Raw genomic sequence first — 13,584 nt, 5'->3', positions numbered from 1 at the left:
GAGGGGGAGGTATTTTTAAAATTCCCCCTGTATTTTAAAGATGCCTTATACCAGTTAATTTAGCACATTAGTCGGAAGACTGTACCAAATCTTATGCTGCAATATTGTTGTTTGTTGGGAAAAAAAAGATTTTCCAGTCAACTAGTATTTGTTGTTTGTTGGATTCAAAATGCAATCCTGGATCTACAGCCTCAAATGGTCCACAGTTCCACCGTTTCATTTTACAGACTGGGTCTGAACCTGTGACCAAGCACCTTGCCTTGGGGTTGCTGCAGGGAGAAAGGGGATGAAAGAAATTTTCTCTCCCGTCCCCTCCTCAATGCACTTCCCCAATCAGTAGGGCTATTTGTCTGCATGGATCCCACAGGGGGACAATCTGCAATTCCAGCACTCCTGTATTGCAGTGTCCAACCCACTGACGGTTACCAACAAACAGCGAGCTGTCATGAGACTCTGGAGCAGCATTTTCCTGACTGGTCGCTTAAGGTTATGACCCTGAGATTAATTACACACACAAACACACACACACACACAGAGTCAGGATATTGGTCTGTCCCCCTCCATCACCGACTTCTGCTTTAGGATGCTTTGGGCTGATCCTGCGTTGAGCAGGGGGTTGCACTAGATGGCCTGTATGGCCCTTCCAACTCTATGATTCTGTGATTCTAAGTTTTTGCTTCACTGGGCAAAAACTCAGTGATCCCTCCTTCCAGCCTATATATTTTGGTTGTTTTTAAACTGGTGTTATGGTGGTTTTTATTGCTCTTGTTTTACTTGTTAGCTAACTCAGTTGGACAGACTGACCCTGATCAATCAGAAAAGTGGGATATAAATATTGATTTATTGATTGATTGATTGATTGATATTCTGCCCTGTCTTCAGAAAAAGTGCAACTCAACTAATCTGCCCCTTTCGGGTTGCACTGCTCAATTTGGAAAAGTTGGAAGAGGATTCTTAGACAATGGAAGAGCCATCTGCACTGCACAGGAAACTTCCAGCTGGGATTCCAGAAAACCTGCAAATTGTGTGTGATCTGCACAAACACTCCCATACGAATATCAGCCCCCTTTTCTTTTACCTTTGCATTCTGGAACCCACTGGTCTCTTGCTGCACCCTCGGTGGCGTTTTCCCCTTACCTGTGGGCCTTCAGAATCCTGTGTGCGATGGCATCGCCGATCTTATTAGATACCACTTTGTCATCGGCGCAGCTGATAAAGAACTGGTTCTAAAGGGTGAGAAAAGAGAAGAAAGAAGCCTAAAGCAACTTGGCTCTGAATCACATTGCTGTTGCACCGTTATCTAATACCAGGGCATCTGCCAAAGCAATATTTTTCAAAGAGCATTCCAGGAAACCCTGGGGATTCTTAAAAGCTATTTTGAAGCAGCTCAAGAGAGAGATTGGTCATGGCAGAGGAGCTTCTTTGAAAGACAGCCTGGCCGAAAGTCACTGCTGATCTTCCTCTGTGCAGCCACAGAAGATCACTGAACACATTTCAGTGCCTTACCCTATTTTTTATTTATTTATGTTGGAAAAAGGGGGGACTTTGTGGTGTCTCTTGGCCTCAGGCTTCTGAGGGGGCTACCAGAGAGTTAGAAAGCCAGGACACAGAAAATCCTTGTTGTCTTTTTTGCTATCTCTTTGATACACCCAGGCCAATTCTGCACGGGTGGAAAAGGCAGAAAGGGTGTTCATTTGGAAGCTAATCCCGTTTCCATATGGCACAGCCACTGGGCAGGCACCCTCGTGGGTCTGGTGTGGATCAGGCCCTCATTTGCTTTGGGCTGAGGAAACATAGGAGAATCTGTGTTCCCTTTGTCCACTGTGGGGGCCAATGGGGTCTACCCCACAGCAGACTTGTGCGAACAGGGAAAGGTGGCCCTGTAAGGCCTGGCCCCTCCCCATCCTACAGTGGCCAGGAGGGAAGGGAAATGCCCCAGTCAGTTTTGTGGCACCACAGGGCAGACCAGAGCTTGGGATGGCGAGTCCTTTCAACGTCTCTTTGTGTCTCAGCTTGTGATTGAAAGGACAGAACCTAAGCTGCCTGGGAGACAGCATTTAGTCCCCCCACTGGTTAGATCAAGCAATCAGAAACCTTTCTCTCTCTGTGCAATGTGCTGCCCAGGTGCAGCTGACTTTCCAGGCCAGTGAGAAGCACAGGTGATCTGCTGCCGCCTTCTTCTGCAGAGTCTGCCTCGATGGTCCCCCTTCCAAGTACTAACCCTGCTTAGCTCCTAAGATCTGACAAGATCAGGCAATACCGTGCTGACTTCCCTCCTTTCTAGAAACCTTTCTAGCAACTTTAAAAAGATTCTCCAACTAACATAGCAGCCAATGGGGGGGGGGGACCCTAATGTTTTAAATCAGGGGTAGTCAACCTGTGATCCTTCAGATGTTCATGGACAACAATTCCCATGAGCCCCTGCCAGCAAACACTGGCAGGGGCTCATGGGAATCGTAGTCCATGGATATCTGGAGGACCACAGGTTGACTACCCCTGTTTTAAATGATGCAAGTATGCACAAGAACAATGAACGGCATACTTCATTTGAAAAGGGGGGAGAGTTCCTCATTTTCTCTCCACTGCAGATGGGGATGCCTGCTTGCCATGAAAATTCTGAGTGATCTCTGGCCAGTCATTTTATCTCAGCCTAAACTACCTCACAGGGTTGTTGTGAGAATAAACAGGGAGGAAGGGACACTCCTGCGGGCTGCCTTGAGTCCCTCGGAGGAAAACAAGATGGAATGCATGGAGGAAACAAATCTATTCTGTTGCTCCCTGCAACACACAAATAGACAGCCCGGAAACAAAGAAAACGTTTCCTGCTTTTTGTCCAAAGTCTCGTTTTCATTCTTATGCAGATTGAGCCGATGCATGAATCATTTGTCTATTGTCCCTCTGATCTCCAGGCAGCCTCCGGTGTTCTTTCCTGTCTTTCCTTCATCTGTTACTCAACTTCAAAATGTGCATTCTACTCTTGATTAAAAATCTGGGCATGCAGATTTGGGTGGCGGACAAACATACAAGGCAACTTAAAAAAAAAAATTTCCTCACTATAAAGTTTATTCGAGAACAATTAGGTGTTTTTCAAGAGCAGTTCCTGGAGCTTGTGGGGAGAATCACACCAACAAACTTGCAAGGATGAGGAGAGCAGCTGCTGGAGCTCGTGGAGAGTCTCACCAACAAACTTGCAAGGAGGAGGACCAAATGCCCGTTTGCTCCCGTGCCCTGTTTTTCCTGCAGGCTGCTTACCTCGATATATATGTAGTGCTTGCTGTTTTCGATCACGCTAACGTAAGCCACATGGATGGATTCCTCATGATTCTTGATCCCAGCTGACCAGTCCGTAGCGGAGCGGAGCACCTAGGAAAGGACACGGCAGCTATTTAATCGTTCCCTCCCTGCTGGCCTAAGTTTGCAAACTCCTTTGGTCATCCCGGTCTGCTACTTCAGATCATCACGTGCGAAGAAGGAAAAGAAGTTTAGATAGCCTATCCATTCCGGATGATCAACGTTTTGACAGTGTCATCTGTTCCACTTAATATTTCTGGTAAGGGCTTGGAGGAGGAGCTGGTCTCATGGCTTAAGTGCCACTCAGTGCTTACCACCCACTCAGAGTGGCTGTCCCACCCCCAAGTGCCTTCTCCTCCAACCGGGTTGCCTGTCTGTCCAGCGGCCAGCCTATCACCTTCCATCCCCCACCCATGACCACCCCTTCCTCCTTCCACTTCTCTCTGAAGTTCGAAGGCTGCAGATCCCTGCAGAGCTGCCCCTGTCATTGAGTTCCCTTCCCTGGGGCCCTCAAACCTGCAGCCTTTCCGTCCTGGGGGGATGGAGAGGCCACCCACAGAATTCTTCCACCACCACCCACAATCTAGCACCCGTTGTATTCCTGAATGCTTGGCCCCTAGTTAATAATAATACATATAAATGGAGTTTTGGGTGGGCAGCTGTGTCGGCCTGAAGGTGCAGAAAAAGATTCATGCCCAGTAGCACCTTAAAGACTAACAAGATTTCAAGTCACAGTCCTCTCAGAGCTCTCTCAAAGTTCACCTCACGAGGTGTCTGTTGTGGGAAGAGGAAAGGAAGGTGATTTTAAGTTGCTTTGAGACTCCTTTGGGAAGTTAAAAGGGAAAAAAAAGCAGGGTCCAAACTAGGGCCTAGTCTGCACACAATAGATAATGCACTTTCAATGCACTTTAGAAGTAGATTTTCCTGTTCTGCACTGGAAAATCCAGCTGCCAAAGCACATTGAAAGTGCATTATCCTTTGTGTGCAGACTAGGCCCAGGTCCAAGCCAAAACATCTTGCCCCTTTTGAACCACACAGAACTCATCCTCCCACAAGACTTTTTGCTTCAAATGAGTTCTGTGCCATCTGAAAGCCTGCTGGTATATACAAAAATAACTTGTAAAATAGCAATATAATTGGGCTATTTGGGATCCCAATTTTTATTCAGACCTCACTCTAATGGCCTAGGGCCTGAGTTCTTGCAAGCATTCTCAGGTAGGGCTGCTAACTCCAGGTTAGGAGATTTTTAGGGGTAGGTTTTAGGGGTAGAGCCAGGGTTTGGGGAGGGGAAGGAACTAATTGAGTATGCTTCTTCAAAGTTCACCCTCCAAAGCTGCTATTCCCCCCAAGGGAACTGATCCCTGTAGACTGAATAGATCTCTAGGTCCCACCTGGAGGCTGACAATCCTAACTGTCAGTGACTTTCGCCCGTACTTCGTACTTCAAACAAGGATTAGATCAATTGTTTTCATTTTATATGTGATGGCTGATAAAACTTCACAGGGTGCAAGGCGAAATTGCTCCGTTCAGAGATAAATGCTGTCTAGACAGAGAACTGATCTGATACAAGCTCAGCCTATCAGATCATAAAGGTCAGGCAAGATGGATCGTTTCCCGTCTCTCAGCATCACAGAGAAATGTGTTTAATGCAAGCTCTCGAGTGGAACACCTTCCCACATTCTCCCTGAGCAACTAACTCTCTTATAGAAGCAGGCTCAGTGTCTTTTAAGGAATGCACCGCCCATAGATGAAAATCGGTTGGCAAAAAGAATGATGAAGCAGGGGCCTCTTTTCACTTGCTTTAGGATGCTTAGGGCTGATCCTGCGTTGAGCAGGGGGTTGGACTAGATGGCCTGTATGGCCCCTTCCAACTCTATGGTTCTATGATTCTATGAGATAGACTGCAGCACCTTAATATTACCATTCTTATTATAATCATCATTATATTTTTGAGCCTCTTGTGGCGCAGAGTGGTAAGGCAGCCGTCTGAAAGCTTTGCCCATGAGGCTGGGAGTTCAATCCCAGCAGCCGGCTCAAGGTTGACTCAGCCTTCCATCCTTCTGAGGTCGGTAAAATGAGTACCCAGCTTGCTTGCTGGGGGGTAAATGGTAATGACTGGGGAAGGCACTGGCAAACCACCCCGTATTGAGTCTGCCATGAAAACGCTAGAGGGCGTCACCCCAAGGGTCAGACATGACTCGGTGCTTGCACAGGGGATACCTTTACCTTTATATTTTTAGCCTGCCCTTCCTCAAAGACTCAGGGCAGGTGACAACAGACAAAACCATACAAAATCCATTGTTTCATAAAATCTTAACTTTAAATTACTTTAAAATATTGACTTTAAAATATATATAATATAAAATACAATATAAGCTTGCAGTAATATTAAACTCATTTGCCTTTTTAGCCACTGAATCACACGGCTGACTTATGTTCAGTGTATGGTCTACATCCAACCATTGTTCTAGCAGTTTCTCAGAAGCCGAAGTGTTCCAGGGACTCAGGCAACAAAATGTCTCTTTTTGTATCTGCTAAGGGAACTTCTTTAAGAGGAGATGGGAGGGACTGAATTTTGGACCGTTTAAAGGCAAAACAGGCACTGTTGCTAAGAGGTACACCTCTCCACTCCAGCTAAAGCATCTTGGGTCCCAGACCTAGGAAAGTCCCCTGCCTCAGGCCTTGAAGACTGCGACCTAGCTTAGCAGACTGTCAGTACAGGGCTGAAGAGAGCAATGTTCTACCTTGGTTTATGTTCAGGTAACACAAAGTGGTAGATATCACAAAGACCAGATGTATGGAAAAGAAATACCAGCTTTGGTTGTCCCATTGACCGTTTATGCACTGGGAACTTCACTGCCCCAACTTCCATGTAGGAACACAAATCGGGGGCGGATGAGGTACACCAGGCCAAATGCTCCCCCATGTGAGTGCAGGAAGAGGTGGGGCAACCTGCCACGACTAAAACTCCAGCCTGCATCCCGGCATGAAACCTCCAGTGCATAAACGGTCATCAGCACCCATATATCCATGAATCTTCTGGGGAACTGAAAATCCACCAAGAACATTGGTTGAGCTATAATTCATGAGCACCACCAGATGGAGAAAGACAGCCATTTATAAGCTACTGGAAGCCACCTTCCTCCTAGTATATCCTCTCGTTGCTATTTCTTCAGCATATGCTTTGAGTGAGCAGGTTGCACAGATTTCTGGAGTGCTGGTGATCCTGCAGCATTCCTTGGCCAAAGGCAACAGTGCATATATATCACGAGCAACAACAATGCTGTCATGCCTGACTCTAGTCTTTCTTCAAAGAAACTTTAGTTTGCTTATTTATTTAGGTAGCTGAAGGCTGGTTTTCTTCCAATACATGATCCAAATTGGCTTACGGCAACATGCTCCTCTTCCTTTATTTTATCTTTGCAACGGCACTGCATGGTAGATTGGGCTGAGAGATTGTGACTGGCTCAAGGTCACCCAACAAGCTTCCATAGCAGATCTGAACTTGGGTCTCACGGATTCTTGTCCAACATGACCACTACATAACCACTGCCTGTCTCTGCCAATAGTACAGTTCTTGCTCTGGCTGGGTGATCAGGCAACTCCTACAGGCAGAAATGCCTGTCCTTCTATCCTCCATCACCTGCCTATCTGCTACATCTCTGTTACCTCCACTCCCGTACAATTTAATTTGGGTATTTAATTTCGTATTCCAATGGGAAACCAAACTCAAGGGGCTGTAGTTGCAGCTCAGAGATGTCCTTATGTGATAGTTTGGAAGGACTGCTGAATCCAGACTTTGTGAAGACTCCAGTACCTCTTAAGAGTAGCACAGAATGGAAATTCCACCAAAGAGCATGTGTAGGGCCCAAGTGCAAATCCCCCCTTCCACGGGTAACCTTGTCCTACTCATTCTCGCTCAGCTTAACCTACCTGACAGAGTTGTTCTGAAAATAACACGGGGGATAGAACCATGGACATTGGCTGGAGCTCCTTAGAGGGGTGGCAGGATAAAAAATACACTGAATAAATAATTCTGTTAGCACTGCAGTATCTCCATGAGAACCCCAATCCCTGGTAATCATCTCTGTTTTACGTAACTCTTTACACTTTAGGAGACATTTCAGAAACTTGACTGGGCAACTCTGGGGATTGAAGGTTTTGGACTTAAACTAAGACGAGATCGGTCACGAACAGTCAGTGCTACCAGCTTTCAATAACATCAAAAAGCATCCAATGCATCTTTTTGGGTACCAAGCTCTACTTCTCTTACCATCCAGCATTCATGGTGTGACAAAGGTTCCTCACATTGTTTCCTAGTAACCCAAACACACATTATGAGCGCTTTCTTCTTAGGCACAACTAACGACAACAACAAAATCAAGGCTCCAAAAAGAAACTGTTATTAAGGTGGGTGGTGAAATCATAGGATGTGTTTGCTGTAATGTGCTTCATTGCCTTGTCTTGTGCAGTCACCCCACAAATGAATGAATCACCTTTGGAGATAACAAACACCTCCTTATTAGTTCTTCTGAAAGGCATGACTTGCCATCTAATAAATAACAGCCAACAGAGGAAGGCCCTACTTTAATAATCTCACTTTTTCTGTACTATGACCTGAAGCCTGAATAGTCCAGGCTAGCCTGAATTTATCAGAGCTCAGAAGCAAAGCAGGGTCAGCCCAGATTACTATGAAGATGGGAGACCACTTAGAAAGACGGGGCTGCTAGTCTTAAGGAGAAAATTAAAATATGTCTGCCTACATTTATTGTTTCTTCTTTTGCCCTGGGAACTAATTTTCCCAGAGTTGGCCTTGGCTAGCCTGAGAGCCAGCTAGAGAGCCAGCTTGGTGTACTGTTTAGGTACTTCTAATCTGGTGAGCCGGGTTTGATTCCCTGCTCCCCCACATGCAGCCAGCTGGGTGACCTTGGATTCTCCACAGCACTGATCAGACTGTTCTGACAGAGCAGTAATAGCAGGGCACTCTCAGCCTCACCCACCTCACCGGGTGTCTGTTGTGGGGAGAGGAAAGGCAAGGTGAATGTAAGCTGATTTGAGACTCCTTTGGGTAGAGAAAAGTGGCATATAAAAACCAACTCTTCTTCTTCTCTTATGATCCCACCAGATCTCAGAAGCTAAACAGCATCAGCCCTGGTTTGTATTTGGATGGGAGACCACCAAGGAAATTCAATGTCGCTGTGCAGCGGCCAGCAATGGCAAAAACAACCTCTGTTCCTCTCTTGCCTTGAAAACCCTTTGGGGGGTAGCCATGAGTTGGTTGTGAAATGACAGCACTTATTATATGGCATTTGTGTTGTGTAGCTAGGAGAGCCCCCGATTGTAGGGCTGTCTGGAAGCCAGGCAAGAGATGTTCAGAGGTGGCTTGCCATGGCCTCCCTCCATATCATGAACCTAATTGTCCACGGAGGTCTCCTGCCCACATGCTAACCTTGTTTAGTTGCTGAGATCTGACAAGATCAGGCATGCCTGGGCTATCCAGGCCAGAGCTAGCACTTATGTATTACTGTAATACACTAGAACCAATGTCTATTTCTCACCCTCTGGCATGTAGAACTGGCTGTGCTTCGCAGTGCCATCCCCAGCAGTGTTATTTCCTGGGGTTTAGACTGCTGGAGTAGGTTTGCACAGGCCCGCACTGCTAGCTGGAGAATGAGCGCTAATGTCAATGACCCAGCAACATTCTCCCACTCACCGCATCTGACTGTTACTCACTATCGGTAATGATGCCCAAGAAGCTATTTTTAGGCAAAATGGAAATTGAGGAAGGAAGCCTGATTTAGTGGCTGCAGCTTGGGAATGTCCTCGCTTGGCAGGGCTCAGAAAGCTGCATTTGCCTGGAACCGCCGGAGAGGAAATGCATGCAATTTTGCAAGGGGTAATGTCTAGACCAGGGGTAGTCAAACTGCGGCCCTCCAGATGTCCATGGACTACAATTCCCAGAAGCCCCTGCCAGCATTTGCTGGCAGGGGCTCCTGGGAATTGTAGTCCATGGACATCTGGAGGGTCGCAGTTTGACTACCCCTGGTCTAGACCAACCCATCCCTCGGAATATCCTGGTTTCCTCAACGGCCTCTAGATAATCGCGTTTCTCAGTCAATTTCACAGCAAGCTGATTTCTTGCCTCCACTGCAGAATAACCTAAGCTTCTGATTCTTAATATTCTCATCTAGTACCTTTGTCCATTGGCTTGCACTTCAAACAAAGGCCCTTGCTGTCTCCTGATTGGCTGAGTAGAACACTGCTTGCCAAGAACTATGTTTCTACAAAGGTATCCCAGAATCCCTTTGCATTTTTCCATCTTTGTTTGCATTCTTTACAGATATACATGGAGTGTCAAAAGTGGGATGCAGGGGGTAGGGGGGCCTTTTCCTGAGGAAAACGATACAAGGACAAAATGAATTTTGAGTCCAGTAGCACCTTTATGACCCACATATTTTTATTCAAGAGATAAGATTTTGTGTGCATCCACACTACTTCAAGGGTATTGGCATGGAATCTCTAGGTCCCAAACTTATAGGGAGACGGTGAGCACTAAATTAGCATAAAGGTATCCCCTGTGTCAACCTTGAGCCGGCTGCTGGGATCGAACTCCCAGCCTCATGGGCAGAGCTTTCAGAGTGCATGTCTGCTGCCTTACCACTCTGCGCCACAAGAGGCTCTAAAATTAGCATACAACATAATAAAAATGTTTAACAGATTCAAGGGCCAAGCAGTAATAACCAATTTATATGGTTATTATGGTTTATATGTTCACCATTTGCTTGGGTATAAACCTGGGGGGAAGCATAGCAAAACAAACAAACAAAAACAACAATAAGAAGAAGAGTTGGGTTTTATACCCCACTTTTCACTGCCTGAAGGAGTCTCAAAGCAATTTACAATCGCCTTCCCCTCATCTCTCCACAACAGACACCCTGTGAGGGAGGTGGGGCTGAGAGAGCTCTGACAGGACTGCACTGTGGGAACAGCTCTGACAAGACTGTGACAAGCCCAAGGTAACCGAGGTGGCTGCGGTGGAGGAGCGGGGAATCAAACTTGGCTCACCAGATTAGAATCCACTGTTCTTAACCACTACACCACGCTCATGGTGTCTGCTCTCTATGAAAACACAGGAGTGGTTTAACCTACCACCTCTGGAAGCCATGACATGTCCAAAGACTGCCTTACCTGGACATTGGCATGCACAGCCTCAGGGACCTGGTACGGCAACTCATCAGCTGTCCTCTGAGATTTCGGGAGCAGGAAAGGGTAGGAGAGGGATCGATACTTGGGCTTCATGATCTTTGAAATGAAAACAAAGAAACACATTTAAATACTTAAAACTGCAAGTCAGATTTAGAGCCAAGCTAGATGTGATGCTAGGAGATTTATGAGCCCCTTCCTCCTCCCTTTCTGAACAGTTCTGCCCATCAGCCCCTTCCCCACTTCAAGCAGGCTTTCATTAAGGTTTTGATTGTCAAGTTGCCTGGTTTCAGTTCTCAGCATCATCAGCAAAAACATTCTCAGGAGTCAGGTTTCGAGAAAGAAAGTTGACTGAGGCCTGGGAGAGCTGCTGCTAGTCTAAACAGAAAATATGAGCTGGGAGTGGAGTCTGACTCAAGGAGATAAAACTGGCCTAGATCAGGACTAGGGCTTTTTTGGCTGTGGCCCCATGCTATCTGAAGACATCAGGGCCCTCTGAGACTTCAAACAATTCAAGAAGGCCTGCAGAATGGAGCTGTTCTGCCAGGCCTATGGATTTCATTCATTCATTCATTCATTCATTCATTCATTCATTCATTCATTCATTCATTCATTCATTCATTCATTCATTCATTATTATTATTATTATAGTATACCGCCCTTCCCGGCCAGCTAACTCCTGGCCTATGGTTGAGGCCAGAAGAATAGCATCTGGGCCTCCCTTCCAAAAATCCACCCACAGTTAGACAATCCCTCCAAGCTCCATGTGACCCTCAAATGGACAAATTTCTAAAGGAGGCAGTTTTTATTATTTTATTGCTGTAAAAATGTTTTATTATGATTGTTTTAAACTTTGTTGTCTACTGCCCTGCACCCATCAGGAAAGGGCAGCATAGAAAGAAAATATTTATCGATTTTATATTGATGGTTTTGTCGTCCTGTTTTAATGGGGGGTTTATTGGACACTTGTAACCCACCACGAGCTGGGCTTGGGAGTGCCGGGAAATAAGTAAAATAATAATAATAATAATAATAATTTATACAAAGGAAAAAAGATTGTTCTAAAAGCCTGGGACAAGAGAGGTTAACTCCCATCTCCTATTTCTGTACTGCAGATCTAACCCTGAATCTAGTTACTATTTCCCATCATCAAATTTAAGTTTGTAACATGCTTATTTGAAGTTAGTTTCGGAATTGCATGCAGATGTTTTTCTAGGACAAGATGGGAAGTATGAAAAAGGACAAAAGAATAGAAAGAAAGATGCAGAAATAAAATTACAAGTCATGGAGCATTCTTATGTAAAAGAACAACATAGGTTTGGGCAAAACAGGTCTCAAAAATGGTTTGAGTAACAATTTTAAGCTGCAAACAAATCACCCTGCCCAGATACACAGTTTGGAACTCTGAATTCTAAGTGATTAGAATTCTCCTTCTACCAAATGTCTCTTTCCAAAATCTATTTCAAGTTACTCTGGGAACACTGGAATTAAAGAGCAACCAGATCGCAGGGAGAAAAAGTTCATTTTGGTTATAAAAAATTGAATATGGACTCAAAAGCTTTTGTTTTTTTAAAGTAAAAAACTAATTTCAGCAATTCCAGTTCAATTCAGTTACTTTAACCTTGTTGAATTTTACAACACTGTAAGTGGTGGAATTTTTGTTTCCACCAACAAAGATTTTACTGCAAGCTACAGTTAAGCTTGTACATACTCTGGGCTAAAAATCCCCCAAATTCTGTACCACATATAAATTAAGCCACTTTGTATACACACAAGCCATTCATTTTGTTTAGCACAGGCTAAAGTCAAGGTCACCTTGACATCTGGAATTCGTACTGAGTCCTTCTCTGCTAGTAACTTGCACATTCATTACTGTTGCTGTTGTGATGGTTTCTGATGTTATGATTATTATTATTGTTCTATAATTGAAAGCTAGCCTGATCTTGTCAGATCTCAGAAGCTAAGCAGGGTCGGCCGTGGCTCGGATTTGGGTAGGAGACCACCATAGATATCAGGGTCATGAGCAGGCAATGACAAACCACCTCTGGATATCTCTTGGCTTAAAGCCCTATGGCAAGGGTGGCTCTCCAGATGTCCATGGACTACAATCACCATGAGCCCCTGCCATGGACATCTGGAGAGCCATAGTTTGGCCACCTCAGCCCACAGGGTCACCATAAGGGTCACGGCAAACACGACAACCACCAAGGTGCTCAGGATGCTGTGACAATGCCATGTTCTGTAGCTCGTGGAATCTCAGAATACAGAGGTCAACCCAAGTTCCGTATGCAATGTTAGAAGCAACTAAAAAGATTCAGGCAACCGGTCCATAGAGACCCACCTTTGTGAAGTTCCAGCGTTGAATAAAATGTCGAGCGACATCGCGAGCAGCTTTGCCGTGTACAACCGAGGCGACATCATGCCACGGCATCCTTGGCGTAGTGTAGCGATCGATGAAGTCTACGGGGACATAAAGGCAGGGCACATTGGAAGCATCACGTGCCAGCCACATAGGAGATATTGTTCTCACGCACAAGGGCATGGGCCCAGTGGAGCCTTTTTCATAGAATCACAGAATCATAGAGTTGGAAGGGGCCATACAGGCCATCTAGTCCAACCCCCTGCTCAACGCAGGATCAGCCCAGAGCATCCTAAAGCATCCAAGAAAAGTGTGTATCCAACCTTTGCTTGAAGACTGCCAGTTTTCTCCCCTTCCCTCTGCAACAGCAGCCCAAAACCGTTCCTGAAATGCTGCGGGCAGTTCCTCACTTTCTCCCTGCCCACAATCCCTCCCCGGATCATTTTGAAATTGTTCCCTTTCTTTTTATTTTGGAGTTTCGGGGAGGGAAATGCTTAGGATGGTGTCCTTGTGGGTGCCATGGGAGATACAATCACCATTTTGAAGTGAAGGTCTGATCCTGATCGAGCCCGCACTATGGTGCTCTTGCGTCACCCCAAAACTTTGGAAGGGCCAAAACATCTCTCTGTGTGTGTGGGGGGGTGAACATTGTGGGACCTGATAACGCCCCCCCCCCAGGAGGGGAGAACATCACTGGTCCAAAAATACTAGAAAAATGGAAATTCAGGGCA

General features: G+C 45.7%; 1 protein-coding gene across 3 annotated transcripts in view; it reads right to left on the bottom strand.

Annotated features, from left to right (window-relative positions):
- Positions 1 to 13,584, bottom strand: part of PLD1 (phospholipase D1) — a 144,529-nt gene that overhangs the window by 30,284 nt on the left and 100,661 nt on the right. For all 3 annotated transcript variants that reach the window (XM_077348405.1, XM_077348403.1, XM_077348402.1), the window contains 4 exons: positions 12,836 to 12,954; positions 10,480 to 10,593; positions 3,253 to 3,363; positions 1,138 to 1,226 (listed from right to left, as the gene is read on the bottom strand). In XM_077348405.1, coding sequence (XP_077204520.1) covers positions 1,138 to 1,226; positions 3,253 to 3,363; positions 10,480 to 10,593; positions 12,836 to 12,954 — 433 coding nt within the window. The remainder of the gene's footprint in view (positions 1 to 1,137; positions 1,227 to 3,252; positions 3,364 to 10,479; positions 10,594 to 12,835; positions 12,955 to 13,584) is intronic.

This window comes from Paroedura picta, chromosome 8, assembly GCF_049243985.1.
Source record: "Paroedura picta isolate Pp20150507F chromosome 8, Ppicta_v3.0, whole genome shotgun sequence".
NCBI lineage: Eukaryota > Metazoa > Chordata > Lepidosauria > Squamata > Gekkonidae > Paroedura > Paroedura picta.
This window is presented reverse-complemented; position numbering and strand designations above follow the sequence as displayed.